The 27,324-nt window shown below is 44.9% G+C and overlaps 9 protein-coding genes across 9 annotated transcripts; 2 read left to right on the forward strand and 7 right to left on the reverse strand.

Annotated features, from left to right (window-relative positions):
* Positions 1-439: 439 nt before the first annotated feature.
* On the reverse strand, positions 440-898 carry TRUGW13939_10875 (uncharacterized protein; the record flags this gene model as incomplete). The annotated part of the gene is made up of 3 exons (XM_035493985.1): positions 440-487; positions 548-618; positions 694-898. The coding sequence occupies 3 exons, from the start codon at positions 896-898 to the stop codon at positions 440-442; spliced, it is 324 nt and encodes a 107-aa protein (XP_035349878.1).
* A 1,985-nt stretch (positions 899-2,883) lies between these two features.
* On the reverse strand, positions 2,884-3,912 carry TRUGW13939_10876 (uncharacterized protein; the record flags this gene model as incomplete). Its single annotated transcript, XM_035493986.1, has 1 exon — positions 2,884-3,912. One exon carries the CDS (start codon positions 3,910-3,912, stop codon positions 2,884-2,886), a length of 1,029 nt encoding a protein of 342 aa, XP_035349879.1.
* Positions 3,913-6,311: 2,399 nt separating this feature from the next.
* TRUGW13939_10877 (uncharacterized protein) lies at positions 6,312-6,800 on the reverse strand (the record flags this gene model as incomplete). The annotated part of the gene is made up of 1 exon (XM_035493987.1): positions 6,312-6,800. The coding sequence occupies one exon, from the start codon at positions 6,798-6,800 to the stop codon at positions 6,312-6,314; it is 489 nt and encodes a 162-aa protein (XP_035349880.1).
* A 1,390-nt stretch (positions 6,801-8,190) lies between these two features.
* Positions 8,191-9,843, reverse strand: TRUGW13939_10878 (uncharacterized protein; the record flags this gene model as incomplete). The annotated part of the gene is made up of 2 exons (XM_035493988.1): positions 8,191-9,080; positions 9,576-9,843. The coding sequence occupies 2 exons, from the start codon at positions 9,841-9,843 to the stop codon at positions 8,191-8,193; spliced, it is 1,158 nt and encodes a 385-aa protein (XP_035349881.1).
* A 4,319-nt stretch (positions 9,844-14,162) lies between these two features.
* On the reverse strand, positions 14,163-16,235 carry TRUGW13939_10879 (uncharacterized protein; the record flags this gene model as incomplete). The annotated part of the gene is made up of 2 exons (XM_035493989.1): positions 14,163-15,847; positions 15,917-16,235. The coding sequence occupies 2 exons, from the start codon at positions 16,233-16,235 to the stop codon at positions 14,163-14,165; spliced, it is 2,004 nt and encodes a 667-aa protein (XP_035349882.1).
* Positions 16,236-17,973: 1,738 nt separating this feature from the next.
* On the forward strand, positions 17,974-18,952 carry TRUGW13939_10880 (uncharacterized protein; the record flags this gene model as incomplete). The annotated part of the gene is made up of 4 exons (XM_035493990.1): positions 17,974-18,100; positions 18,158-18,534; positions 18,572-18,633; positions 18,739-18,952. The coding sequence occupies 4 exons, from the start codon at positions 17,974-17,976 to the stop codon at positions 18,950-18,952; spliced, it is 780 nt and encodes a 259-aa protein (XP_035349883.1).
* A 444-nt stretch (positions 18,953-19,396) lies between these two features.
* TRUGW13939_10881 (uncharacterized protein) lies at positions 19,397-20,686 on the reverse strand (the record flags this gene model as incomplete). The annotated part of the gene is made up of 2 exons (XM_035493991.1): positions 19,397-19,486; positions 19,541-20,686. The coding sequence occupies 2 exons, from the start codon at positions 20,684-20,686 to the stop codon at positions 19,397-19,399; spliced, it is 1,236 nt and encodes a 411-aa protein (XP_035349884.1).
* Positions 20,687-22,703: 2,017 nt separating this feature from the next.
* TRUGW13939_10882 (uncharacterized protein) lies at positions 22,704-23,667 on the forward strand (the record flags this gene model as incomplete). Its single annotated transcript, XM_035493992.1, has 3 exons — positions 22,704-22,746; positions 22,818-23,560; positions 23,605-23,667. 3 exons carry the CDS (start codon positions 22,704-22,706, stop codon positions 23,665-23,667), a joined length of 849 nt encoding a protein of 282 aa, XP_035349885.1.
* A 316-nt stretch (positions 23,668-23,983) lies between these two features.
* TRUGW13939_10883 (uncharacterized protein) lies at positions 23,984-25,034 on the reverse strand (the record flags this gene model as incomplete). The annotated part of the gene is made up of 2 exons (XM_035493993.1): positions 23,984-24,782; positions 24,865-25,034. The coding sequence occupies 2 exons, from the start codon at positions 25,032-25,034 to the stop codon at positions 23,984-23,986; spliced, it is 969 nt and encodes a 322-aa protein (XP_035349886.1).
* Between the last annotated feature and the right edge of the window lie 2,290 nt (positions 25,035-27,324).

The raw sequence follows: 27,324 nt of genomic DNA on the forward strand, positions 1-27,324 counted from the left end.
CTCTATTTCAATGGTGTATGATAAAATATGTCGACTATTTAGATTGACTGGTATAAGCAAGTAGAATTCTAGATGAACTCCAACCTCCGATGTGGGACTTCCATTGTTCCATCCGCAGCTAATTCCATACAGATGGTTTTTATTTGGAGTTGTTTTAAAAAGAGTATTCCTGCAAATTTGTTTATTAGCTATGAAACTACTACGATATTCAACTGTCAAGAAGATACTATGTTGATTGTATTAAAATATTTAAAATCAAAGAGAGGTGTTCGGTCTATGGGATACCACCCAAACGAGAGTTTATCAGTTGGTATAGAATACAGCGTAAGCTTTTGAACGTTGCACAGTCTTCCTTCGCACGTTTTCTTTTCCATCTTCAGGGCCTTGGGATTTTGAAACCATCCCCAAGAGCCCACGTGCTTCATCCAGGTAGACGTATCTACAAGTCAAGGTTGACCGGGACACAATCAACGTTAACCAGTCCGCCCTATGATAGTTTCAAGTCAGTTGATTGAAACGATTTTCAAGTCAAATACACTAGACTTACGTTGCTGGTACCACTGCAGCAAACCGGCTGAGCCTCACAGTGAGGAACGGTGACGCTAAGAATCGGGTCACCTAGAACCATTTCATTAGACCTGAAACTTGTGGGGGAATTTATAGTGAAAACAGATAGATCATTGTTGAACTTACACTCAAGGCCAACTTCTCCGGTAAGACCATCAGCGGGAATATTAAGCAGGCTCAACAGCTGGGTGACCTCGTTGCTAGAAGTCGGTCCAACAGTGTCACAGCACTGGAGATGGCTGGCATCACATTGAGATGCAGATAGTGAGTTCGAGCCCACCTGAGCCATGGCGGCAGATGCGAGCAAGGCGATGGAGACGATGTACTTCATTTTGGTTGATTGGAAGATTTCGAGTTCGTTCGAAGCGGTGTTTATTTCAATGAATGTTTATCGAGCGAGCGACAGAATGATGAATGAAAAAGAAATTGTTGTTGGGAATGATGATGAATTGAAAATATCGAGGAAGGCAGTAGGCTTTTATATGTGCGAATGAGACACCAGAGCGGGCACACGAAATTGAAGTTCGCCATGAAAATATGAGTCCGTTCGGAAACGATTATTGCCTCGCTCATCTTATTCGGGATAACCCACAAAAAAAGCAGTTGTTCATGTTTCCGAATCAATGGTGTTGTCGGCTGTTTGTTGATCAAGTCAATAATCCACTACAGTGCACATACGTCCAGTCACAACCTGTTTCAAGGTGACACATATTCTGTGTGTCTACATACAAAAAGAAACGATGTGGTAAATCGTTAACAAATTGGAAAGGAATATAAGCCTGAGGTTGTAGTCCGAATCCGAATAAAATGTGACGAATCATATTTTCGGGAAATGAGGCCATAGAAACTCCGAATTCAAATGTTTCATGCGGTGCGACAGTCGCAGGTAATACTCGTTAGGGCGATCGGCATTCTTATTAGAGACCTTTGTGCCCATAAAAATTTCCGGTTTGAGTTGAGCTAACATTGGAAACTGAAAGCCATTGGGATTTCCTTCGTACGTCTCGAAGCAGACATTACTCGGGTAAGGAGATTGTAAAAGCTCTACTACTCAGAGTTTCTATGAAGAACCTCCATTTGTAAAATCTATGAGATTTATCTCTGCAACTAAATTGATTACGCAATTGTCAACTAGTATCCCCGAAAATGGGCAGCTTTTGACGAGACGGATTGTTTCAGAGTATCTCATGGCCCCTTTTTATCGTGCCTACTCCCTTTGTACAGTTTATATAGACATTTTAACCGCTAAGCTATGTGTTTAATTTTTGTTTTTATTGAACCATTTACTTCACAACCACAACGGTGAACAAAGTCCCGCCCGGCTCTATACAAATGACGTCACATTAACATTGGACTAACAGGGTAGTTAATCTTAAATGTACCAATGCTGTGCTATTGGGAAAGTTTCTGTTAATGGTATTAATCTTTATATATACATTTATCGAATATCCCATCCGTAGTTTCTAGTCTCGCTATTTACTCATCGCCCCGTTGTCTGCACATGTGGTAACCATGTTAGTTGGTAGCAGACGTCTCTTCTAGGAGGGTGGCTTCCACTACATGTATATATATTGAAGATTTAGAACGCGGTTTGTAGATAAATTGTAGAAAACCACATTGTATTCACACATTTAAGAATCAATTCCACGGGTATGGATGGCATCGAAGATCACAATAAATGTTGCGCTCAATTGAATTGATAGTAGCAAAATTCCACAGCACACATATTTAACCATGTTTCTCTAGATAATCCAATATCCAAGGTTCGAGGCCATTGCTGTAGGGATACTTCTTTCAAGATGTTCAATGTTGGTTTATTCAAAACCTAAGTCGAACATTTGAAGTTGTACTTGTCTTATTTTCGTTTCAATGTTCGGTCTAGAAATCAATAAGGTTACATATGTATCGCTCCAGATGTCAGATATATATCTTTACTGTTTGTTGTGTTTTGCAGTGGGTTTCATACCGTTTTCTATATATAGTAGTTCCAGAATTAGCGCAGCCACATTGACATAGATTCTTGACATTGTAGGCACGGCATATTTATCTAGAGAGCGGTCTATAAACTCTTTAAGAGATACTAAACCTTGGTATAAGGACAGCTATAACATTGGCCTTCTGTTTCATGGGCTTATTTGAAAATTAAAAAGGTCTGCCAACATCAATTGATAAATTCAATTCTGCAAGGCATAAAATAGCGACAAAGGACCATCCATCAAGGAAGTATTGTCTAACTGTCTTCATCAACTCATCCGTGTGTACAGTCTAATGATGAAATAGCAACAAGTTAAATACAAGTAATTTTTTCCCAGTAACTTAGCATGGCGAGCCAGTCTTGAGAATGCTGGATACCTGTTGGGCGTAGGTGCAGCCGTCGATGACGTTAGCGTCAGAGAAACCAGCACTCCACATCATCACACCGCCGAAGCGCTCATCATCTTTGACGGAGCTAACGATGGTGGCAAGCTGAGAGGGAGTGGCGTAGTAGACAGAGCCAGTGGGAGTACCATTGGCACCTAGCTCGGATGCAGGGACACCAACATAGATCTGAGCATCCTTGGAAGAGCTGTTGGCGGTGAAGGACTTCCACTCGTCCCAGTTAAAGGCAGCATCGCCGTTGATACCCAGAGCGCAAGGGTGGGTGTAGTTGTTGTTGTTGTAGAACTGGACCCAGATTTTGTCGAACTGGGCGTTCTGGATAATGGCACCCATGTTGGGCTCAGGGATAGGGCATTGAGGGGCACCGGTAATCCAGTATGTCTTGCTGGTGTCCTTGGCGAAGTTGGAGCGAAGAGTCGAGATCATATCGGGGTAGTATTCAGCGCCGTTGGGGTTCTCAATGTCAAAGTCAAAGCCGTCCACAACTACGTCGCCAAGTGGTCTGGAAGTGCTGTTTCCGGAACCGCCGCCGTATGAATCCCACAAGTACTGGCCAATCTGTTGGGCCTCTGCGGTAGATTGCAGAGAGTATCCGCCGCTAGCACCGCCGAGGGAGAGGACAACCTTGATGCCAGCCTTCTGGCAGGTTGGGATGGCCGCGGCCAAGCTGTCGCAGTTCTGGCCCTTGCCTGAGGTGATGGTGCAGGACTGTCCGAAGAGACCTCCAGGGACGTCGTTACCGTTGCCATACTGGTACAAGAAACCGATCACAAGGACATCAATGCCCGAAGTTGAGTTGCAGTATGCAGCGAGGTCATTGTTCTCAATGGTACCACCACCGTTCTGGCCCCAGTAGACAACGTTTTGGGCGGTAGAAGAAGAGTTGCGGCTCGCAAGGGTGATGGGTTTTGCGAGGGCAGAGCTGGCCAGCAGACTTAGTCCGGCAAGTGCGGTAAAGGTACGCATCTTGGATGATAAAAGGGAGTGGTATTTACAATAATAAAGGAAGGACAAGAAATACTTTCACCGAAGTGTTGCAAGGAGAGAAACGATCCGTCTAGGACCTGGATGAGTTGCTGGCTGATTTGGAAGAAAAAAAACAACAACGAGACTAGCTTTACGGGGAATCATCAAGATCATATATATGCACGAATTGAGACGGCTGACAGAAGTCACAGGGTCCATTCCATCGTCGATGAACGGCTGCATTGCGCCTGTGACATTGGTTACTCCTACACATCGTGGGGATGTGGCTGCCCCAAGTGCATGGTACGGTAGCTAGCTCCCTAAGGCGTAGCAGTCATGGTTGCTAAGAAAATAGCTTGATTGGCCGACTGGTGCGTTTCGCAGGGGGGTCGAACGGAAGTCATTCCTCCTCGATTCATCTGGACAGGGCTATCATATGAGCTCTCTGAGAAGAATGCAACATTCTTCGGTTAGCGCACTTCCGGCTTAGACGCCGGCCAAACAATCGAGCATGAACCAGCGAACCACGGTGAAGATGTATATCGATCTGTGACCTCCAGTTGTGACTTTGAACGTGGAGATCTCAGTCTGCTGTGCTTGGTCCGAGGTGCCTCGCCAGTGGCAGGGTAGCAGCGTTATCAGCGTGATCGAAACGATCGACAGGCAGAGTGACCAATGCCGGCATGCGTGATGACAGATATGGTTACACCAGGAACGCAGCCAGGCGGGGGCCATCCATAGCGCCGGCTACTAGTAATAATATTAAAAGCCGGGAGAATGGGCCATGTGGCTTTCGTGGCAAAGCTTGGTATTTTCTGCTCTTTATGTCGCATAATGAGTGTTTTTGGCTGAAAACTCCGGATGGGCTATGGAATGTATAGGGTCGCTGTGCAACGCTAACAATATTTACAAAATACGATCACATAAACATGTCGACTTTGAGCAGGTAACCATTGAGATTTATTAGTAGATGAAACGGCCCCAGATTTTGACATACGCAGGGGCAATATGAAGCCCGCCCTGATCAGCAAACTAGCCCAACAGCGTAGTGCATTCCGTTAGGTGCATAAGGAGTACGAACGGGCAATAAAGAGCATCGTACAACAGAGCGTATCAAACATTAATAAAAAGAAAATACGTAGAACTCGGCGTTCCCTCTATTATCTGGGGTTAGAGCTAGTACTCATCATCACTGATTCATCAGCTTGACTTACCCATGCAGCGTTGATACCCCGGACCGCAATGTCACCGGAATCTGACAGAATTAATGATCGGATAAGGACCCGGATGCCTAGGCTTGACTGACAACGGTTGGTCAGCATTGTATTGGAAATATTATTGAATAGTGGGACTGTTGGTGCTCTAAGCCAGTCCGGTGCGCCTATCTCTCCTCTATTACGGTTGCGATGTCACGTCCGAGGGCCAATCATGTCCCCCAGTAATCGTACGGCGGATCATCAAGGCTTCGGTCTGTTATTCATGTCTGAAGCTCTGGCTGTCTCGAAAATGTCAAGACGTGACTCTACCGTCTTTACGTATCTTGCCCGAAACAGCTGGGACCAAGTCTACGAGCCGATACATCGTTATGTGTCTCGAGAATAACCTACGAGATGAGAGACAACAGGTAGCTTCTGCAGTGTCCCAATTCAAGGTAAACAACCGCAGTATGGATGCGGCCCAGCATTCAGAATCAATCATTAAAGGTTCATTGAACTAGCAGTGTAAGATGATGGGTAGAGCTAATATCCAACGAAACATAACAAGCAAAACGCGCATGTATCGCCGTCTACTCCTTATTGAGACTTTCGATTGTTGCATCGGCCTCGTAAATGTATTCCTGGTGTGGATACAACTTGCAATCGCCCGGTGATCTACACCAAGGGCAGAGGAATCAGTGCCAGTCACAGTTTTCCTCGCGATTTTGGGTATCATCAGGAGAGCGCTATCCGCTTTTTACAGACTTAAAAGTCCTTAAGAGATCGCAAGAGAACCCCGCAAGGAGTGGATCGACCTCTAATGCTACCTTGGGTTAATTAGTCTATCATTATTCTATTTTCACTGATAGAAAGCGACCCATGAAACACCAATAGTTGGTAAGATAAATATGACACTACCCTTTGATGTTTGATGTTTCTGAACCCAAATGACAACGAATCACCTGCAATGACACATGAAAATAGAACTCGCGAAGAAGATTGAAATTTTCCTTCAACGAACGTTTTACTAGGTACTATTTTCATTTATCTATAGTGACTTCATGGAATTTCTGTCAATCCTTAGAACAAGCTCATTTCAATTCATCATTAGAGCAAAACATTCTAAGTTTCATACATAACTCAAGATATGCAACTTTATTAGGGACCTCGTTAAAGCACGCTTGGGGGGTTGTTGCCCGTGGTTTAATCCCATTGCCTTCGCCTCCTAACCCTGAGTTCATATCTCCCTTCAACCAGCGTATCACTAAATTGAGGAAGTCGGGAGGTAAGGCGTATAGAAACTGTGATCCTATACAATCCCGCCACTTTGATTGCTAATCGCTCTCCGTCATCCCCGGTGCTCCTCAGAGCGATAATGTGGCCATCATCTGGAACGGTTTTTATAAAGTTTTCGTCCCAGCGCTTCAAGATGCGAAGCTCACCATCGTCGCGACCTGACAGCAGGCGTTCTAGTACCACCCTAAATGAGGAACCGTCATAATTAAATGGTGTAAAGGGCACTGTCTGCTCCATAGTAGTATCACAACGGTGGAGTGGTTGTATTGCCCAAAAATATACTAATGGCTCCGGGACCTCACCAAATTGCGGGTTGTTGATCACAACCCTGAGTTGTATGGGCAGAGGTGGAAGAGGTGGTTGGTGCTGGGCGTTCGGGTTGTATATGATCGACATGTTTTCTGGTTGCAATATGAAGAGTAAATCAACTGATGGAGTGATAGTTAAGAAAAATGGTAGATTCGGTACTTTCAAAGTTGGTGTTCCAGCTCAATATAAATAGCTCTCTCCTGCTTTTTCTACCGGCAAGAAACAACGTAAAAGTCAATTGCACATGCCATGGGGGTCGTAAACAATGACAGAAAACAAGGGGAGAACAATGGAGGCATTGTATCGGTAAACTTCAAAACTAGTGCCAGATTTGAAGTTTACCGATACAATGCGCATTTCATTGTCGCTTCAAGGTCTCTGATTGAAATTCGTCATTAACACTCCTTTCATGCCACCGCGCAGTATTTTAGTTGGGCCGATACATCGAATTTGTCGGTATTTTCTACATAAAAGCGATGTGCGGCTCAGTGTCACGCCGCTCACGGAGCCCAAAACACCAGGGTGCGTAACCCTAACATTGAGAGGGTCCTTATTTTCTTTTTACCTGGCCACCTTTACCTCAACTTGCGTGCCACCGTGAGTGTTGCTCAGTCCCCCTTGCTTTTGATTTTTCTAATTGACTACAACGTTCGAAGCATTGACTGTCAGTTTTCTGCACCCGGTGAAAACTACACACGCATAATAGCAGCCTTACTTTTCTGGACATTAGAATCCTTATATTGATTTCGATGTAACATACAGAATTTTTTGAATACCAGAGTTGACATGACTGAAAATCAGAAGCGAAGAATATGTTGATCTAAATTGTGGATCATGCAGTTGCATGTAACAAGAAAGTTTATATCCACGTGTTCCAGTTGGCATCACTGTTGTAAAAATTGCAGCCAAATGTTAATTAAACTTTATCAGAAACCACAAGAAAAAGTAGTCAACTGGTAGTAGCCGTGCCTAGTGGCTAGCTGCATAGTTAATACAGATTCTGGAGAAATGATGACAGACTGCTGCTATCATGGACTACAGGGACATTAAGAAGACTAGTTGTGGAGAAGGGTATTGATTCCGATGGAAAGGGCCTGCTTATCTCATATTTAAAACAGTAGCAACATGGTGATATCTAACGACTAACATCCGACAGATCCTTCAACCCTTCTTCTTTTCACATACCACGCTGGGGTACCGTACATCTTGAAGGTGGAGAACTGGCTAGAAACTATTTTATAATAATGGCTATATTTATTTCTTAATGTTTTATTGTGTGCTCTAAAATCCATAACATAGAAAGGTTTCTATTCGTGCTATTTGTGCACGGGACTTCGAATTCCGTTATTCCTGGACTAGATTTGAAGACTTATCAAATACTCATACAAGTTATTCACCGCAGCCATAGCTCCGTACATAGCGCTCGCAGTCTGTGCCCGGGTGGTCGCGGCTCCAATATGTGGCGTGCTGACGACATTCAAATTATCCCACAGCGCACCATACTTCTCACGAGTGGGGGTTCTTGTTCATGGCAGTCCAGACCAGCTCCCCATAGATGGCCCTCAGACAAGGCCGTAGTGAGATCAGCTTTGTTGACAATTCCACCTCGAGCAGCGTTGATCAGTATCGCATCGGGTTTCATCATTCGAATCTCCTTGTACGATATCATGTCACGCGTTTCCTCTGTCAACGGAACATGAATAGAAACAACATCTGCCCTCTTGATAACTTCTTCCATATCATTGAAGCTCCGATGTGAGATGTGAGGCCATGCACCGTCCGGCATAAAAACATCATAAGCGACGACATTGGCATCGAAAGCGCCACGGAAAATTTCCGCAACAGTGCGCCCGATATTTCCCATGCCAATGATTTCGAGAGTCTTCTTATAAAGCGTCAAACCATTGCAGGTCTCTTTTGGGATGGGCCTGGTCATTTGGCGTGTCGTAATGGATCGAATGTCTCGAGCAACTGTCACGCTGAGCGCAAGGACGAGTTCCGCGACATCACGAGCGTTGGCACCGGGGGTGTTGCAAATCCTGATACCCCTTGCCCCACATGCCTTTTGATCAATTTTATCAATCCCAACACCATGCTTGCCGATAGCGATGAGGTTGGGGCAGCTAGCAATGTCCTCGGCGGTCAAGTACGAGCCGCGGATTAGCAGTGCGGATGCATTCTTCTTCCAGTCGGCGAATCCTTCGTCCTCGGGAAGAATGCCATTGAATATTGTCCTAGCATGGGCGAGGGGCTTTTTCGTTGAACTTGTCGAGGATATAAACTGTCGGTTTGGTTTTGGAAGGGCCGGATGCGGATGCCTGAGTGTTGTCGTGGGCGAGCCCTGGGGCCATGATGTACGTATTGCAACTAGATATCAAATGAATATTGATCAAAGATCAGTGCCACCTCAATCGGAAAGTTACTGGTATAATCATAATATAAACTTGGACGCTAATTTTATCCACCTCCTATGCATCGGGAATTTGCCGTCGGCATCTATCCGCCATCCTACTAATACAACCAACCATACATCCGAGAAAAAATAATGGGCAGTTATTAGCTTGTTCAATCATATGAATTTGGAGATAAGCACTCTTATTCCCCTAGGAATTATTGGTGGAATTTCCTGGAGAATCGTGTCATTCACAGGATTCCCCAAGACCGCATCAGACAAGGCCCAAAGCACACGACGAAACACCCGGAGGCCAACAAATCGCTCTCCAAGCAGTGTTAGCAGAGCTGTGCATCTATAAACAATACCATTGTCCCGTAATGATGATGAAGATCTGGGGCCACAACAAAAAATCACAACCCCCGCAGCAAAAATGTCATGCGCATCCACAAAGCCCCCAACGAAATCACCACAGTCGGAGCGTTGGTATTCTTCTTGGATATACTCCATAGAACTCTTTACAAGGTCATTCTCGATCTCGGTGGGGCTATGGGTCATATTGGAGTTGACAGTCGCAGAGCTTTTCGATTTGAAAATCTCAACCATGGCCCGGCATGAAAGTCTCTTAGAGGAAAATTGGGCGGTGCCCTCACTTCCTACAGCAAAATCCTTCCAATAGGAGATATTTCTATAGTGGAATAGAAAGCTCTTTTCAGGGCCTCCGCGAATGCTCGACATGAGTCTAGCATGTGTGATTATATGCCTGGCAATTTCGGATCCTGCGTTTGAAGATCCACTGGCATAGTCTTCAGGGCCCTTTTGATGGATATAAGTATAGGTAGATACCACGTAAAAAGTAGGGTTCTCACTAGCACTGTTATGTCCTCATCCTCGATACTAAAGGGTCGATCCGTAGTGGTGCTAATTGTTCTGCGTGGTTGTTAGCAGGGGCATGCTGGTGAAATACGCAATGAAGTATGCCTGTCAAGGGTGTAAAGACTCTAGAAAATATCGCGTCGGCTTCTTAAAGCCTCCGGGGTTATCTCGACAGCACCGTCTGGATCCTTATGGAACCCGAAAGTTATTTCTTTTCTTCACTGCTAATCTAGCAAGATGCCATGTTGACCCCCCTAGCGAACTATACATAGAATAAAAAACCAATAACAACATGCAATGCAATATATCTATCCTGATTCCAGAGTTTAGTATTCCAGAGAAAAGCTTCATGGCTGTGGCATGTAGGCTACTCGCAAGCCCCTGAAGGCTTCCTGACTCAGGAGAAAGTAATGCCCCAACTGCCACAGCGATATAGATATTGAACACCTTGGCTGGTTAAGGATGGAAGCTTTGGTTATCTATATTCTCAAATACCAGCTCGAAGTCATCCCAAAGTTCTTTTGGTTTGATATGCATAAACTGGGCCCCTGTTATTTCTAAAAAGCGAGTCACCAATGGTAAGGCCAGTTGCCTCTTGAGGGTTGCGGACAGGTCCACCATTACTGAAAGCCCTTGAATGTAAAGATCTCTGGATTATTGTGCCGGATTAGCCCCGGACAAGGCCAGAGTTGTCCGAACCTTACGTCCTATTGTCAGTCCTTGTGACAAACCGCTATTCTCATCACGAGGCTCCGCCATAGCACTATGTGACAAGAATCCAATTTCACCCATCGCAGCTTGGACTGTCTGATCGCTAGTATTGTTTTCAGCTCCAAGAGCTTCACCCTGCGACCTTTGTCTGCTACGTGACTGCTCTCTGGTGGAACATCAAGCCGCTGTCGTTTGTGCCGTAAGCGAGTTTCCAATTCATCTCGCTTCCTTTTCAAGGTATCGATATAGCTATCAAGGGTTAATTGAAGACCATGGCGATCACTTGTCGCGCTCACCTGGGAATGGCGGCATGAGACCCCCACCATTGTTTGCATTTGGGTCGGTGGAAAATGTCCGGGGAATGCACTGCACGTTGACTGCTACGCAAGCCGTGCATGTCGGCAAGAGTCTACCACACTGTATTCAGTTAGGCGTGAAGGTATATCGCATAGCATTCGGGACTCGGGGAACCTTTTGTTTCCGCTTCCAGCACCGCTCACACGCCTGGCCACGCTGAGATGGAGAACTCGTCCGCACGACGTTACCTCCCCGCCTCATTTTTCAGTAGATAATGCACGACAGGGCAAAGTAAGCTATCGGACGGGGTGGTGAGGGACGGAGGTTGAGTGTTCAGCGGAAGGAAAATGTCTGACGGTGGCAAGCCCAGGGAAGTTACAGCTTCTCCCGGGGTACTTAATTATTATAGAACACGCTACAGGCGAGTGTCTAGAAGTATAAATTTAGACTCTATTATTTCCTCTAAGTACTAGTATTTTTTTATATTACCGAATTTTATATATAGATCAAAGAATGCATCTTTCTACTGGAACATAGGATACCCACCTGCATTGCCTCGATCCAGTGCATTATCTATTCAAAACTACATGACCATACACACTAATGCCCACTTCTCTGAAATTACTGGTAAAAGAAACACAAATAGAAAGAATTGTCTTGGTCTAGGCGTCGATTAAGAATGGATAGCATAGCTTAAAGAACCATCTTTACTATATCCAGACAGAGTACCATTATATACTCACTCATAGGATTATATATCTAGATAAGAGCTGGCCAAATCTCACTAATAATAATATTAATAAGTTATAGCATCTTAGAGTATAGTATTACCATATTCATAGCTTCTTCTTACAGTGACGCTAACTCGATAAATCTAGAGAAGTAGTTCCAGGCGTTCGTACGCTTATATCCTGCCTAGAAATAAGATTAAAGCCATCTCCGCACAGTTATCTCTAGCTATATAGTCTTCACTTAAAAATTTAATTCTTAACGACCTGGAAGTTTCCCAGATTCCTATCATCGCCAACTATATAGGTTGTGCTTCGCCGGCAGATATTAATAGCGTGGAGTTTGAAACCTTTGTCAACCTATTACACGCGAGAAGGCTCTACGTCAAGATATCTTGCCTCTATCGCTGGAGCAAAGACATCTATGAAATGAAACCCATGATTCAAAAGTTAGCTTTGGGGTAGTGATTGGCCCCATGTGGACAGCACAAGTCGAGCCTCTAACGTCTCACTAGCATCGAAACAGGAAGATATAGGAAAGGAGGTCATGGCCCTTCAAAGTTGGTTATCTGAGGTCCAGTGGAAAAGGATGCTTGCTGAAAACCCAGAGAGACTGTTTGGAAAATGAATGGCATTCGTTTCTGTTCTTTACACAAATTAACATGGTATTGGCCCATGCAACAATACTAGTGAATTTATTAATAAAAAAATAAAAAAACGGGGTCCCATGACCACTCAAAAATTAACCAGTACGCACTTCATTGGTTGTCAGCAAATTCCCGATACACTTGGACTGTGGAGAGGGTCCGGGGAACCTTGCGGCACTAAGGGTTCCTAATATAAGTATCATACAATGGCAAATGAATACTTCCATCAAAAGCGCAAGACTTCAATCAAATTATCCATCCCTTGTACATAATTGTACATAATTGAGATTCAAAATGTCTCAATCTGAGTCTCAATCTGACGTCCCCAGAGATCAAAAACAAAGGCCGATAACGAAGATGCGTGGGTTGAAAATAGTGAGGGGGAGCACGCCCTAGTTGATGTGATGGATGTTTACATGTCTTATGGGCCCGAGTTTCGTCAAGATATCGAGCGACAACTTCGACGAAAAATTGACATACGAATTCTGCCTCTAAATTGTTTTAATCTACCCCTTCAACTACCTTGATCGCAATTCTATTACACAAGCTCGCCTTTATGGTCTCCAAGAGGACACTGGCGTGAAGGGTGCAGAGTATCAGACAGCAATATCCATATTTTCTGCTGGATATATTCTCATGCAGCTACCTGCTATAATTTTGATGACAAAGCTCCGCCCGTCTATCTACCTGGTGAGAAATGCATTGATCCCATGAAAGTTTGCGACAATACTGGCCGTTTAAATCAGCCAACATGTATCATAGTGTGGGCAACTGTGAGTGGGTGTACGTCTGCAGTCCACAATACTCCGGACTTGTTGATGGTTCGATTCGTCCTAGGATTTGTGGGGACTCCTTTCTTTCCTGGTGCAATTTACTATCTCAGCTGCTGGTATACTAATCGCGAGATCGGTGTTAAGGGCCCATCTAATCTGCGGTATTCTACTTTCCAACGCTTTTTCTTGCCTGATTTCAGCGGGAATTCTATCGGGCATGAACGGGGTGGGCCATTTAGCATCATGGAGATGGCTCTTTATTCTTGAAGGGTTGGCCACGGTTGTGCTAGGGGTTTGGATTGGTTGTTGGTATCTTTGATTATGTTTGCCTATAACATTCCCAGGGTTTTGCCATGAATTCAATATTCCAAGTAATATGGTGAGGGACTCATCCATGTGCGTATATGTGTAGCAAAATGAATTTTTCCCTGTCATACTTTCATATATCAAACCGATACTCTCTATCGATGTCGTCAAGTAACCATGCCCACAACTTTTCATACTCTTATAACTCCTACTTTTCGTATTCTGTGCGGTCTTCTCCTCGTGCACCCGATGTCGCTTACAGTACCCTGCCACCTTTCGCAAATGCTGAGCATCACCGCTACACCTTTAAAAATTGTTGTTAGCAATTTCTGGTCCTTGAATATACCAAAAATTCCTCAACCCAGCATTATTTCTAATTTCTAGATATTACCTTCTACAATCCCATTTGTATTACTAGGATAAATAGCGTTGAAGAGTTAATAATTTGCCTTCACCATAAATTGACTCATTAACTTGGTTAACTCCTCCAGCAAACAGCTACAATGTCTCGTGTCTAAATATGTGTAGAGGGAGGGTTGCTTCATACAAGTCTTTTTAAGGGTAAATGCGCAGTTGCCAAGGCCGATTATCTCCCTATTCCAAACAGCTAAAATTCTAATGACAAGAGAACTAAAATTTTCAATGTTGTTGTCAAGCATCAGATTTTTCCCCGTCAAATTACAAATAAGATGTTGGCTGAACAGTTGCTAATGGTTCCTTCATCCAATCGCACCCCCAACAGCACAGCTCTGCAAGGGCTGATTCCAGTACTTCTGTGCATACAGCTGCAGCAAGGTATTTGTATTGATTGTTGCATCGGTGTAATCATCTACTTTATATTCCTGTGTTTTGTCCAAGCATTTGAGGGCAGCCAGCACCTTTGGCTCCATGTGTTTGATATACACCACGTCATAATGCTCTGGCACCTGACCCGCACCACTAAGAATGGTGACATTACCTTGGACGTATGCTGGTGGTTCGTAGTGAGGAATAGTGGAGTGTTGAGTGTCGTCACCATCGGTTCCGAAGTCATCGCTTGTTGTATATCCAGGAGTTAGCATGCCAACTGGGTCCTGTACTCCTCGGCGAGATAGCACTTTCTGGTCAGTGGATCCTGATAGGTCATCCCAAGAACCATTCTCATCCTTGTCGTCTACCGGTAAACTTTCAGAGGTCATTTCGCCCTTACCACTAGGACATTTTATGTCGAGGGAGCCGAGAATCTTAGAAGCGTGCTCAGAAGAAACATTATGAACCACTCGAAAGCCATCGGTGAATGGGCAAACAATGTAAGAGTCATCACGCATAAAGGGGCCCTGAGCTAAATCGTATCGAATGCCGTTCCGGTTCGCGAAAATGAGCCGCGAGGTAGTGTTTCCCGTTGGAGAGACTACTATCTTCTCAAGCGCCTTTCTCACGAGGTTATAGATATTTCCTTCATCGTCGTGCGGTCTGCATGAGATACAGTACGACCTTGGCGCGCAGCCAAAGTACTGAGTGAGATGATATTTTGTTCGAAGTTCTGTAATTTTCTTACTGACTCCAAGGCCGTCGGTGGTATCGAATGCTGTGTCGTCGCCAGATGTATTTGTGTGGAATTGGAATGTTTGACGGTTGAAATCAAGATAGCGACGAGCGTACTTTAGGCTTGACGTGTCAGCCGTTTCAGATGTTTCGTTCATGCTCATACTGGAGACAGGCTTCGCAGGTCTTCTCGGGTTAGGAACGCCGGCAGGATTCATGACCCCCTTATATGTGCTTGACTTGATACCGGTCATGGCGAGCCATCCCACAGTATCGCCGTATTTCCCCGATTGCAAAGCCGTCGAATTTTCATTATAGACCATAAAATCACGAATGTGCGAGTGACTAGAAAATACCTGAACTGGAATATCTGGGCGACTCTTCTGGATTGTTTCAGTGATGAATTTTAGAGTGCTGTTATTGTCATGATTTGTTATGTCCAATCTGGCCGGATTGTGTCCAATGAGAACAAACAGATCGATATCACTCTGATCCACTGCATTTTTGAACCAGTCCTCGTTTACCATATCTTTCGCTAGATGAATTTGAGTGTCTTTGGCAGGTGGGTTCATGTCGAAAAGCACTCCAAACGCCATGATTCGGAGTCCATTGGGTGTGGTGAGTTTATGGAATAGGCTGCCGATCGGAACGGGATCGGTCTCATTTATTGACGTGTCGTTAACATAGACATTACTGGTAATATATTTATCGCCAAAGTGCTTCGCTAGGTTCATGTGTGTCGCATTTGGGAGTCCCGCGTCCACGAGTTCGTGATTGCCAACGGTGAGGAGATCGAAATCGGTCATTTTGAACAGTTCGTCCGTTGCCAGGCCATCGGGTTTTGTTACATCGCTAAGCCCAGCCCCGTCATGTAAATCACCTTTTTTAAAACAAAGTCTCGAGTTAATTTTTGTTTCTTAAACAAAACAAGTGCGAGATATCAACATACCTATATCGACAACCAATAAATCGACATTGAGTTGCCTCGCTCTGTCGCGCATATGCTGTATAAAGGAGATAAAGTCTCCCCAGTCGGCACGATAATTTCGCTCTTTCATATGGCCTTCATACCAGCCATGGAGGTCGGTTGTATGGATGAAATTGATTTGTCCCCATTCCAATTGCCGCTTTGGAAGGACATCCTGAGCATCGAGTTGCATGCGCCGACTCAATCGCTTGTCATCTTTTTGATTTGCTGGAACGCAGGCAACTGTATGACAGATGAGATATAGTAGACACAACCTCAAGAGGCTAAACAAGAAAGCCATTTTTGTTTCTATTTCGAAATTAGAAGCAAATGGGAAGAGAGATTTGATACCGCCTCAAGAATATGACTTCCCACGAGCCTTTCAATTGAGAGATTTTAAGGAACCCAATTGATCGTGTCCAGAAGTTATACGGAGTAACTAGCCGTTATATAACTCCGAACCAGCCTGGCCCAAATTTTGAGTGCCTGTCCGCAATCTTGATGTCCGCTGTGGAATTGCTGCTTGTGCATATGCATCTGCAGTGCTCCATCCCCCCTCACATTTTTTTTCCTTTTCCCTTTTTGATTTCTTTCTCTCTCTTTCTTTTCTTCTTACGGCCCCGCCATAACTATCTGACAAGTCATCAGCGAGGGAGATGTACAAACCAAAAAAATAAATCAAACACAAACATGCCATCTCCTTATGATGAAGACACTTGTTCATTCTCGTTCTTCGCGGATAATCTGTATGTGCCATGCAAGGAAATGTCGTGTACATCAAATTTCTTAGTGTTACTCCCCACAGATTTAAAATATCTGTTCTCCCGTAGTGGAGTTCAATGATTGGCGAGACGTGCATGTCATGGAAAGGTATTTCTCTTTCGCCTACATATGTAGAGGTTTTCATTGGATGCCATATCTGAAGGATTGCATGCACAGGCCCCATGTTTTTGAGGCTGGCTGAAGATCTACACTACCAAAACCCTTGGAACAGGACAAGGAGTTGATTTTCATTCTTTTGCTTTTTTCTTTCTTTCCGTTTTCTATGTTGCAAGCATGCCCAAGAAATCGCAAATTCGATACAAGGTTCTATTCTGACGGTTTCACTGAAGTTATGGCTTCAGATGTTCGCAAGGCTTTGGAATGTTCTCGACCCCAGTCTCTACCGGGTGCTCCATTTCTGGCTGTACCTCCGTGATTTAAAATGGATGTGTTGTGTTGTCCATGTGACTAACTTAAACCTACGTGGATATTTAGGGGGGTAATCTGTATGATCTGTATGTACAGTATAGCACTGAAGTTTTCTGGGTGATTTTTATTCTTATTATCCTTATTATTTTTGTTGTTTGAGCATTTTTGTTTTTACGTTATTATAGTAACCAACACCCCTGCAGCAACATGTGAATGCTGCAGGTTATCATCACCCCCTATCATTTTTGCTTTTAGTCAGCAAGCATGAATGCTTTAAACCAATTTTCTTTGACGTCAACAAAAAAAAAACGTGAATTCTTTAAAGCATACTCTATTTTTACACAGTTTTGAGTGTTTTGAGTCAGCAGATCATGAAGGCTTTAATGCATTTTTATATTTTTATACTGCTGGTATAATGTCAGAGTAACTATCACCCCAGCCTTGTCACTTCCGAATTTTAAGTCGGCATAGTGACTGTAAATGCGTTTAAGCTACTACTTTATATTTGCTTGTCATCATTTTGTATTTTAACTGATGACTCTGATGTGTACTCTGTAACAAAGTATCACTTCATATTTTGTGTTAAGAGCCAGAATATTTTTATTTCAATACTAGCTGCACATTATCCTTGTGTCTTACTCCTCGACGACTTCTTAACCTTTCTAGGCGATGCTTATAAGCTTGAGGCCCTATCCTAAGAAGTGCGAGGCCTCAAGCGGTTTATTCTCAACCAATATAACCTATATTCCTTATCCTATTTACTTTATATTGCCTCTATAACAATGCCAGATCAATAAACCCAATGGTGGGCCCAATTTCGAAGATAATAGTCATAAATTCTTTCAACAATGAAAGAGGTTCCTGTTTTCTCCACAAAGCCCTTTCTCACAACGGCAATTTGCGATGGGAATCTCCCCGTGCCGCAAGACAATGGTATTCTCATACGCGTAATGGTTGCAAGTAGTAAGCCCAAAGGTTCGTGTAGTGAATGGTGCCACAAGCGTCATGAATGGCACAACTGACAACGTTTAGACTATAAACATCTCTATGCGACCGGGGTGTCGATTAATAGCGGCGACGATATTGCAGGCTACGTACACGGGCTTGGAAAAATGGCCGCTCTGGGCAACGAGTTCAAAATTGGGGACCGCGTTGCAGCGTCTCATCCTATGATGGCCCCTGGAGGAACATCTGCCGAATACGCTGTCGCTCCAACAGAGACAACGTTACTCATTCCAGACGGCATAGACTTCGAGTCTGCGACGAAAATTCCATTAACAACGTTAGCCGCTATTCTGGCATTGTTTCGCCGACAGAGTCTTCTACCACCGTGGATGAAGAGGAGCCCAAATGCACCGCTTATGCCGCTAATAATATACGGGGCTTCGTCTGCATTGAGGACTTATGCTGTGAAGTTAGCTCGGCATTCTAATATTCACCCCATAGTCGCTATTGGTGGAATCTACATGCTATGTTAAGAAACTCCTGGATTCTAAGCTTGGAGACGCGTTTGTCGATTACCGTAATGGGCCAGAGCGCATGAAATATTACATTAAAACTGTCCTCTAAAACATGTCGGTATTTCACGCCCTTGACGCTATCAGTGAAAACAGGTCTTGGATCACAATCTCCCAGATTTTGTCTCCCGGAGGCACAGTATCCACTGAAAATTACGACGAATCGAAAATCCCCGCTGATATCAACATCAGCTATAGTTTTGTCGGTTCGGCACATTTTGGCGCATTCAAGCCCAGTATGCCTAGGCAACCCCAAGATGCAAAGAATACTGCGGCAGACATCGACTTTGCATATGTCATGTTTAGGTAGATTGCTAGGATGTTGGCTCGTGGGGAATTCGAAGGACATCCATATGAAATTGTTCCCGGTGGGCTGGAAGGTGTGGAAACAGGGCTGAGAAAGTTGTAAAAAGGCGTTAAATATGCCTATCAGGTGGGCCAGTGAATCTCATTTTGCCATCTACGATGTCTGATAGCACAACCATGACTTGTTCGGAATCAGGGAGAATATAGTTGTCTCAAATATTTTCAAATATAATGTACTAGGTTTATGGATAGTATGTACAACTATTTAATGAATCGTGTGCTATAAACCAGATGTGAACTAACTGGAAAAGCTAGAAACATTTCTCCATTTATATCATGGAGCTTTAAACGAACGTCATAACGAGAGAAGCTTGTTTGTTGAATGGACCCGCGCATTCATAATTTTGAAACGAGTGACTTTGAAAAGAACAACGAAAGGGTGGAGCATCTACTGGCAAGACGACCACCAAGAACTTTCTTCCACGCAGGTATAAGGTGACGCGCACGTGGTAGATCCTGAGTAGCCTTGACCTCCGCACTATAAACTGTTAGAGATGTCTAAAAACAACTGAAGGGTCTTTTCAAAACTAACCTGGCCCCATTGTGCCACTGGGGTTCCCGTTGTCGACGTTGAAGAGGTAGTGGGGGTTGCAGAGGTAGTTGGTGTCGCTGTAGGAGACGATGTCGAGGTAGGAGTTGCTGATGGCGAAGGTGTTGATGTTCCTGTCCCAGTACCAGAACACGGTGAACCTGTGTCCAGAATACTCTTGGCTTCTTGCGCATAGGTGCATCCGTCGATCACATTAGCATCCGAGAAGCCTGCGCTCCACATCATTATACCTCCCCAGTGTGCATTCGTATCATGCTCGCTGACGAGGGTAGCTAGGGCGCTGGGCTCAAAATAATATCCTGCTCCGCTGGACGTCCCCGTGGCAGCAGTTGTCGACGCTGGGACGCCGATGAAGATTTTGGCGTCTGCCGAAGGACCGCCGGTGACAAGGTCGACCCAGGCATCATAGTTGATTTCGTTCGGGTTTGAACAGCCAGGGTTGTTATAGAACTGGACCCACAGATAGTCAAACGTTGCGTTGGTAATAATTTCCTCCATATTCGGCTCCGGGATTGGGCACTGCGGAGCGCCTGTGATATAGTAGGTGTTGCTAGAGTCTGAGGCAAAGTTTGATCGCAATTTTGAGATCATATACTGATAGTACTCGTTTCCGCTATTTGATTCGATATCAAAGTCCCATCCATCAACGAAGGTTGTTCCAAATGGACGTGGCACGCTACCATTTGCTGTATTGCCGTATGCTTCCCAGAGATTCTGGCCGATGGTTTCTGCTTCGCTTTGCGACTGGAGTGAGTAAGCGCCGGATGCTCCACCAAGAGACAAAATAACTTTGACACCATTGGATTTACAGGTGCTAATCGCGGTTGCAAGGGCGTCACAATCCTGGGGCTCCCCTTGGGGCGAGATGTAGCAAGATTGACCGATGGTGCCAGACGCAATATTGTTTCCATTTCCATATTCGTATAGAAATGAGAGGATAATGATGTCAATTCCAGAACTAGAGGTACAGTAAGTCGATAAGTCATTGTTTTCTATCGTCCCACCGCCGTTTTGACCCCAGTAGACTGCCACCTCGCCACCGGGGGCACGCGACTGAAGCATATGCGGTGCAGCCAAGGTAGTGCCTGCCATGAGGCTGATAGTAACAAGGGAGTTTGAGAAATGCATTGTGTTGTGTTTTTCGTTATTTCGACTAATGTCAATATTTACATTGAATATAATTGTTGTTGTGTAGGGAATGGATCGATCCGTCAAGGACCTAGTAGGTTGGTTTCAAAGGAATGGTGTAAGGTTGGATGAAACTAAAACGCAAGAGCAGGGAGGGGGGCCCCTCAAAGGTATTTATGTTTCTTGGGGACAATGCATATCTCTGCGGGGAGGGTCAGACGACGCCGTTTCAGGATCTTCTGCACTCGAAAGTATTCAAGATGGAGCGTTACATTAGCAAATCACTGAATAGCACCACCTTATTTGAGGGTGCCTAGTATTTTGACCGGTGACGCCTCTCATCAAGTCTCAAGTGACTAGATACTTTTGTGGTTGCAGTTTTACCATGAGAGGCTTGGATGAGGTGTGGGAATATGGACTATAATCGACGTCTAATTACGCGGCTGCTGAATGGCCCAGACTAGTGCTTACTCTTTGACCTAGGGCTTTGAGTCTGAACAATAAGACCCTGACAATGGGCCTTTGTAAACCACTAGTAGCCACGCATTTCCTATTCAGGAAATAAAAAGATCAAAGCCGCTAACGGCAGGTCCGTCGGCTTACAGGCGCCGAAATCCCTTAATAAAATAAACTTGCCTTGTCCAGTCGTTGGTCAACTGGGTATCCTTTGTAATCTCTATGCGTATTTGCAAGGGTTTGACCAGCAGCAAACAAGCATTTCCGAAGCAGCCAAATCGTCGGTCATGGTATCCACCTATACTGGTATCTGTACTGCATGACATGTTTGTATGACTCGAAAAGACCGAATTAAGTGCGGCAAAATAATAATAATACCCGCCGACTTCGACGGTGGCTGCAGCGCCATGGCAGCCCAGATGTCATTTTGCGATTGTCAGGTAGCAGCCGGGGCTTGATGCTTCCAAACAAGCCTAACTGGCTATATTCGGCCATCGCGAGAGAGTAGCATGTGGCGTGACGTGGCGCACCTTGGCCGCGCAAGCAGCTTTTTTTCTAGGACACTCTCAACGCCAATGAATTACTGTGCCTGACCTGGCCACGCGAGCCAATTTCGTCCAGCGCCAATAACCGCATGACCCCGGCGACGGCGTTTCGGCACCTGATACACTGGTCGCGATCTAATCGTCGAGTAGAGATCGTCTTTATCTTCAAGCCTTGTTTGCAAGCCTTCGTTGCGTGTGCTGATATGCGATACATGCTTTGGATGGTATAATATAAATTCCGACTCATTAATGGGTTGTCTTCGTGTTGACTTGGGTCAACTGGTGCTTGCAAGCTTCGCAAAACATGACGCGGGAGGATGACCGGATCACATTGCATAAAATCATGTGTATTCGTGCCTTTAAGCTGTGTGTCGTGCGAACAATTCTATTGCTCACTATAACTCCAACTACCCAACATAAAGAAATAGCAGTCCTCGCTAGGACGCTTTATCGTTGAACCGTTCTCCGACTAAATGGCGGGGTAAAAGGGCGGGTTTTGTTTTGCGTCGGCGTATTGTCCCTCGTACAAGAAGGAGAAAGAAAGTGGGAAAGATGGGAAATTGAAATGAAATTTCGATAGCATAATACCATTATTTTAATGTTGGTGGTCACAACCACCTTCCAGCACAAAGCTTGTATCATCTTGTATAGGTAGTGATATTCCCTCGGAAAGAAGCCCGCCCGGAAAAAAGTCATGGCATTCGCTGTTCGCAATACAAGCACCAGGTATGCAGGAAATTGCTACTAGACATAACCCTCTCAGCAAAAACACGATCCTTGCTTACTCCGTACGTAAAATGAGTTGCGCATATATCCAACTCCATGGATTACTGTCCAGATGCCAGATGTGTCATAAACGTATATCTCCGCTTTTTCCAGTTAGCTTACGCAAAGACCCATATAGACGTCGAGTTTTCATTCTGCCTTCTATTCAGTCCTCGACAACTCCATTTCTACTGCAATTCCTTGAGTTTTAGTCGTCCAACACAAGAGTCCGAATTCGTGCTGTAAACACAATGGCCTTTGCCCGCAGGGTAGCCATCCTCCCTGGAGGTCTAGGTAAGCAGGGCGAAGTATATCCATGTGCTGAGGCGAATATCGTTTTAATCAAATGGCCTCTATTTATTCAGGAGGACTGGGCTCCGTAACCGGCAAGAAGTTAATGCAAAACGGGGCTCAGTTGGCCATTATTTATGCTCCTTTCGAAGCCAAGCGTCACGATGAATTGATGGAGAAAGGATACGGAGGAACACCGAATAGCGACAAGATCCGCACATATGAGTGCGACATCACCTCACCGGAGTCGGTCCAGGCTGCCTTCGACTCAATTGAAAAAGAGACGGTTGCCCCGTCTTCTTCTGCCGTTTCGGAGCGAGCGTTTCCGAGTATCCTAATCAACACCGCTGGTTACGTATCGTTGAGCGACATGGAACTAACACCGCCCGAAGAGACCATGAAGCACCTAACAACTAATGTCCTTGGCCCGATGCTTTGCTCCCAGACATTTGCACGATTGTACTTTGCCGCGTCCAAGAAGGCCCAATCGTCCACCAGTCCACCTCCTCCAGGAAGAATCATCAGTATATCTTCACAGGCGGCGCACGCGGCGCTGCATCGGCACGGGGCGTACTGTGCATCCAAAGCAGCGCTTCTAGGTCTCACACGTAGTATGGCATCTGAGTGGGCCGATCGCGGCATTACGTCGAACACTGTCTCGCCCACTGTGGCCTGGACGGAACTAGGGAAAAAGGCTTGGGGGGAGGCTTCGGTGCGAGAAGCATTTTTGAAGTCGATACCGACTGGAAAGTTTGCTCGGCCTGAAGAAGTCGCCGATGCCGTGGTCTTCCTTGCACAGGCAAGCATTGCTCTTCTCGTTCTCATCTTTTTGTGTTCTTTCTAACTTAGTTCAATATTTAGGATTCGAGTGGCATGATCAATGGTGCTGATATTAGGATTGACGGTGGGTTTACCATAAGGTAAACCAAACGCCTGGAATTTGTTGATCCAACAATATAGGCCCATGACAACGAGTTATGAAAGTATCCATTTGAAAGTTAACACACTGACCACATAACATGTCGGGGCTTAGGGAAATGTAAAAGAGCACAGCTCATTCAATTTCCAAAGTAATAGGAATATGTACATGGATAGCCAAACAAAAAATTCCATAAATGGTGAATAGATGTCTATTTCAAGAGGACGCCAGTCCCAACAGTGAAGAATTCCACTGATCCCTTACTTCATCTTCCCTGTTCGTCTTTATCTAGGCCATATAGGCTGGTCCTTAGTTCACCATTTATGCCTCACCATTCTTCCTCCAGTCGACAACAGCGGTATACGGCGACTCGGTGGTACCGCTGACACGAGTACGCTGCGTCCCGGTGTTTCCGTTCTTGGGATACAGGGTGTGAGAATCCAAGTCAAAGCAGTTGCTCTTCGTACTAGTGCAGAAAGGGTAAAGAGTCTTGCTTCCCATGTCACAGAAAAGCTCCTCCTCGGTGTGAACAAAATCCGGGCCCATCGAGGTGGATGACTCGCAAAGTTTCTTGGCTGAGTGAGACTCCGAGTCGCTTACAACGAGACGAGAGGCAGCCCACGCAACACGCCGTGGAGCCACAGGAATAGAGTCGCGCTTCGTCCAGAAGTTGATGGAGTTTGGGTCTTTCTCGGTGCGAAGACCAAAGTCAATGTTGTTGCAGAACTGCTTTGGGTCCGTGTTGCTTTCATTGAACTTGACGCCCGCGAAAGAAGGCCAGCGGACTTGGAAACCAGTGTTTGGTTGATCTCCGTTGGAATCGATCCAGAAGCAATCGGGTTGATATTGGGAGTTGTCATATGGGAACATGCCGCTGTGGTACCAGGTTCCACCACACTCGCGACCAAAGTCGCCCGATACGGCGTATTTGTTTCCACCACGCTCGGCACTCCATGTGGTAGACGCCCAAGCAATACAGATGGCGTCGTCGTTGGCGGACATCAATGAGTATACGCCTTGGTTCTCGTGCGAGACGTACACTTGACCAAGGTCTCCGTCAGACACCTTGCCCGGATCGGCCTTCATGCCCACGTACTCCCCGTATAAATTCCAGATACGACTACATGCAATGATTCAGTCAGCACTTCTGTGTCGATAGGCACATTTGCTATTCGATAAAACGAATCAACAGTCACACTTACACATCTGGCAAGTCACCCCCGGCGTTACTCAGGCCACTCTGGCTATCGAGACCGATAGCAAACTTGATAGTTGATCCTGGGGGTGGTTCTGTTTGGAAGTTATTGATTCCGAATTGGACGACACCAAGAAGGCCGGAAAGAACGCCAATAGCCTGAACGAAACCAGCCATGTTTGAGAAGACAGGGGGAATCTATAGGGAAGAAGTAAAAGAGGGTTCAAAGAGAGTGTGTGGGAGGTGACTTGTTCTCGAGGTCAGCTACCTGGGAGGATGGCGTAGCAGGCAGGTCGTAGGTTTAATACTAATAGTTTGGGAGTCAGGTAAAGCGGTTCACTCCTAGTCACGCCTTGCAATGACTCGCCCCTCGCTGCGTTTAGACGACCTACTACATCGCATGCAGCCCTCGTTTCCTTTGGTTGCATTTCAAGGACTAAGTATATACTAATAGCTTCCTGCAAAGCCTAAGGTAAGTAATGCCTGAACTACACTCCGAATAGCTAGAGCTATGGGCTGCTTGGTGCCTAACAGCAAATCAAGACTGTTTGCAGCCCTCTCAGTATCCATAGTAGTCAGTGATTTTCGCCCTAGGTCGCAGATTAGCGCGCCTGGGATCTAAGATCTTACTTTCAAGATGTTAAACAGAGCGGCAAAAGCGGCCACCACGTTTCAGTGGCTGACCTGGCTTGTCTTTATCGGGCAAATGATGTTGAGAGAATGCAAAAATTTCTCCACACATTCTGCAACTAGCGTATCAACCCAACCTTTAAGGCCTCCCCACCGATCAAGGCTAGGTCCAACTGCGTTGCAACTATTATAGTTGCTGCGTCAGGAACAAGGAAAGATGTTCGAAAACTGAATAGGCTATTTACACAGTGCAACAAACCTATGATCTGGCGGGAACCCATATTTCCTAATTAGGTCCACTTCATCTTCCAGGCGTGATGAAAAAGGTTATCAATCTTTTCTTGCCGCGATCAACATCAGAGTTCGTATTATTCCGCAGGATTGTGTCTATCACATATTAACACAGGCAGTGAGCAATAGTTCGGAGGTCGTGACCTATCAGGAGCCTCGCGAAGATTTAACCATAAGGACCTGTGGAGAAGAGCCGCCCATCATACAATGAAGGGCCCCTCTATGGCCTCATGATTATCAAATCTCACTTCCTTATTCAGTAAATCCTATGGTTCTTTTGTTCCATCGTTAGCAGTGATATACTAGTGGCGAACATGGCCCAACGATTAGTGCTGCAACGTGCACTATCTGGGTCCGTTCACGAAGTACACTACATTCACAACGCAAATTCGCCAAGATGGCTTTCGGGCTAAGCCTGGAGCTACTCTACTAGAAGCAATGATGTGTAGTACTACTATGCATGGAACTCAACCAAAGGAACTTCAAGGAAGAACCATGCCCTCATTGCACTACGCACACCGTTCCACGTGGCGGCATACTCGGTAGGCGTAATGACATTTCATGAGGGCGACTAGCAACCTCCTTTAAGTCACCTACGCAAAGGATCTCAGGAAGGAATGGAATCCTATACCAGATCTTCATAATAGATGATTTTTTTAAAATAAAAAAACATACTCCCATGACGTGGGGGCTGTGACAGAAAGGGGCGGAATGCCAAGGCGCCAAGGGACAGTGGAGAAAACGTCCCGATTAGGAAATACCCAATAGGCTACACCGCCAGCGACAGTCAACGGTGATGGTGATGGCGATGGTGATTATTTATAATCCAGAGGAGTCGGTGAATGTTTGATGTGAGTGATAAAGGGATATATTGCCTCCCAAGTGTCCCCGGTTTTACTAAATAACAGCAAACTGACGTCATTAATGCTGTTGACAGCTATTTTGAGCCGGTATACTTTCTTAGGGCTCCATTAAGTGTTACGTTAGATAGTTTATCTATGTAAGCTGTGCTTGATCAAAAAATCTCCCCAAAATACTACGCAATTCAGAAACCGAAGGTGTCGATATACCCGCAACGAAAACAATGTAAAAGCTTGACTTGGAATCATTCCATTTTGACTAGTAGAAATTCTGAAGAAGAAGATTTTAGATGTCTGCCATTTCGACAATGTGAAATAAAATAATTAAAATTTAATAGATCACTTCTAGTGTCTCTGCTTTGCTTCTGAGAAGCAATTACCCCAAGAATGGCAAGTTAGAAAAGAGAAACTTACAAAGATGTTCAACATGACTTTGCTATATGACCTATTTTAACAATAAAATAGAATCAGACAGCCACATGTGTAGTATACTAGAACGTACCTGCATTATTTACTAAAAAACCTATGTATGCCCACCTATCAAAAACATCAGCCAATGCTGAACTCATTACATGTAAACGTGAAGTCATAGTCTTTCATAAGTAACTAGGATATACATGTAAAATTCAAATGATAGCTTTCACACATCAGACATCCAGATGCACTATTTCATTGATAACTATTTT

Source organism: Talaromyces rugulosus, chromosome VI (assembly GCF_013368755.1).
Source record: "Talaromyces rugulosus chromosome VI, complete sequence".
NCBI classification, from domain to species: Eukaryota; Fungi; Ascomycota; class Eurotiomycetes; order Eurotiales; family Trichocomaceae; genus Talaromyces; species Talaromyces rugulosus.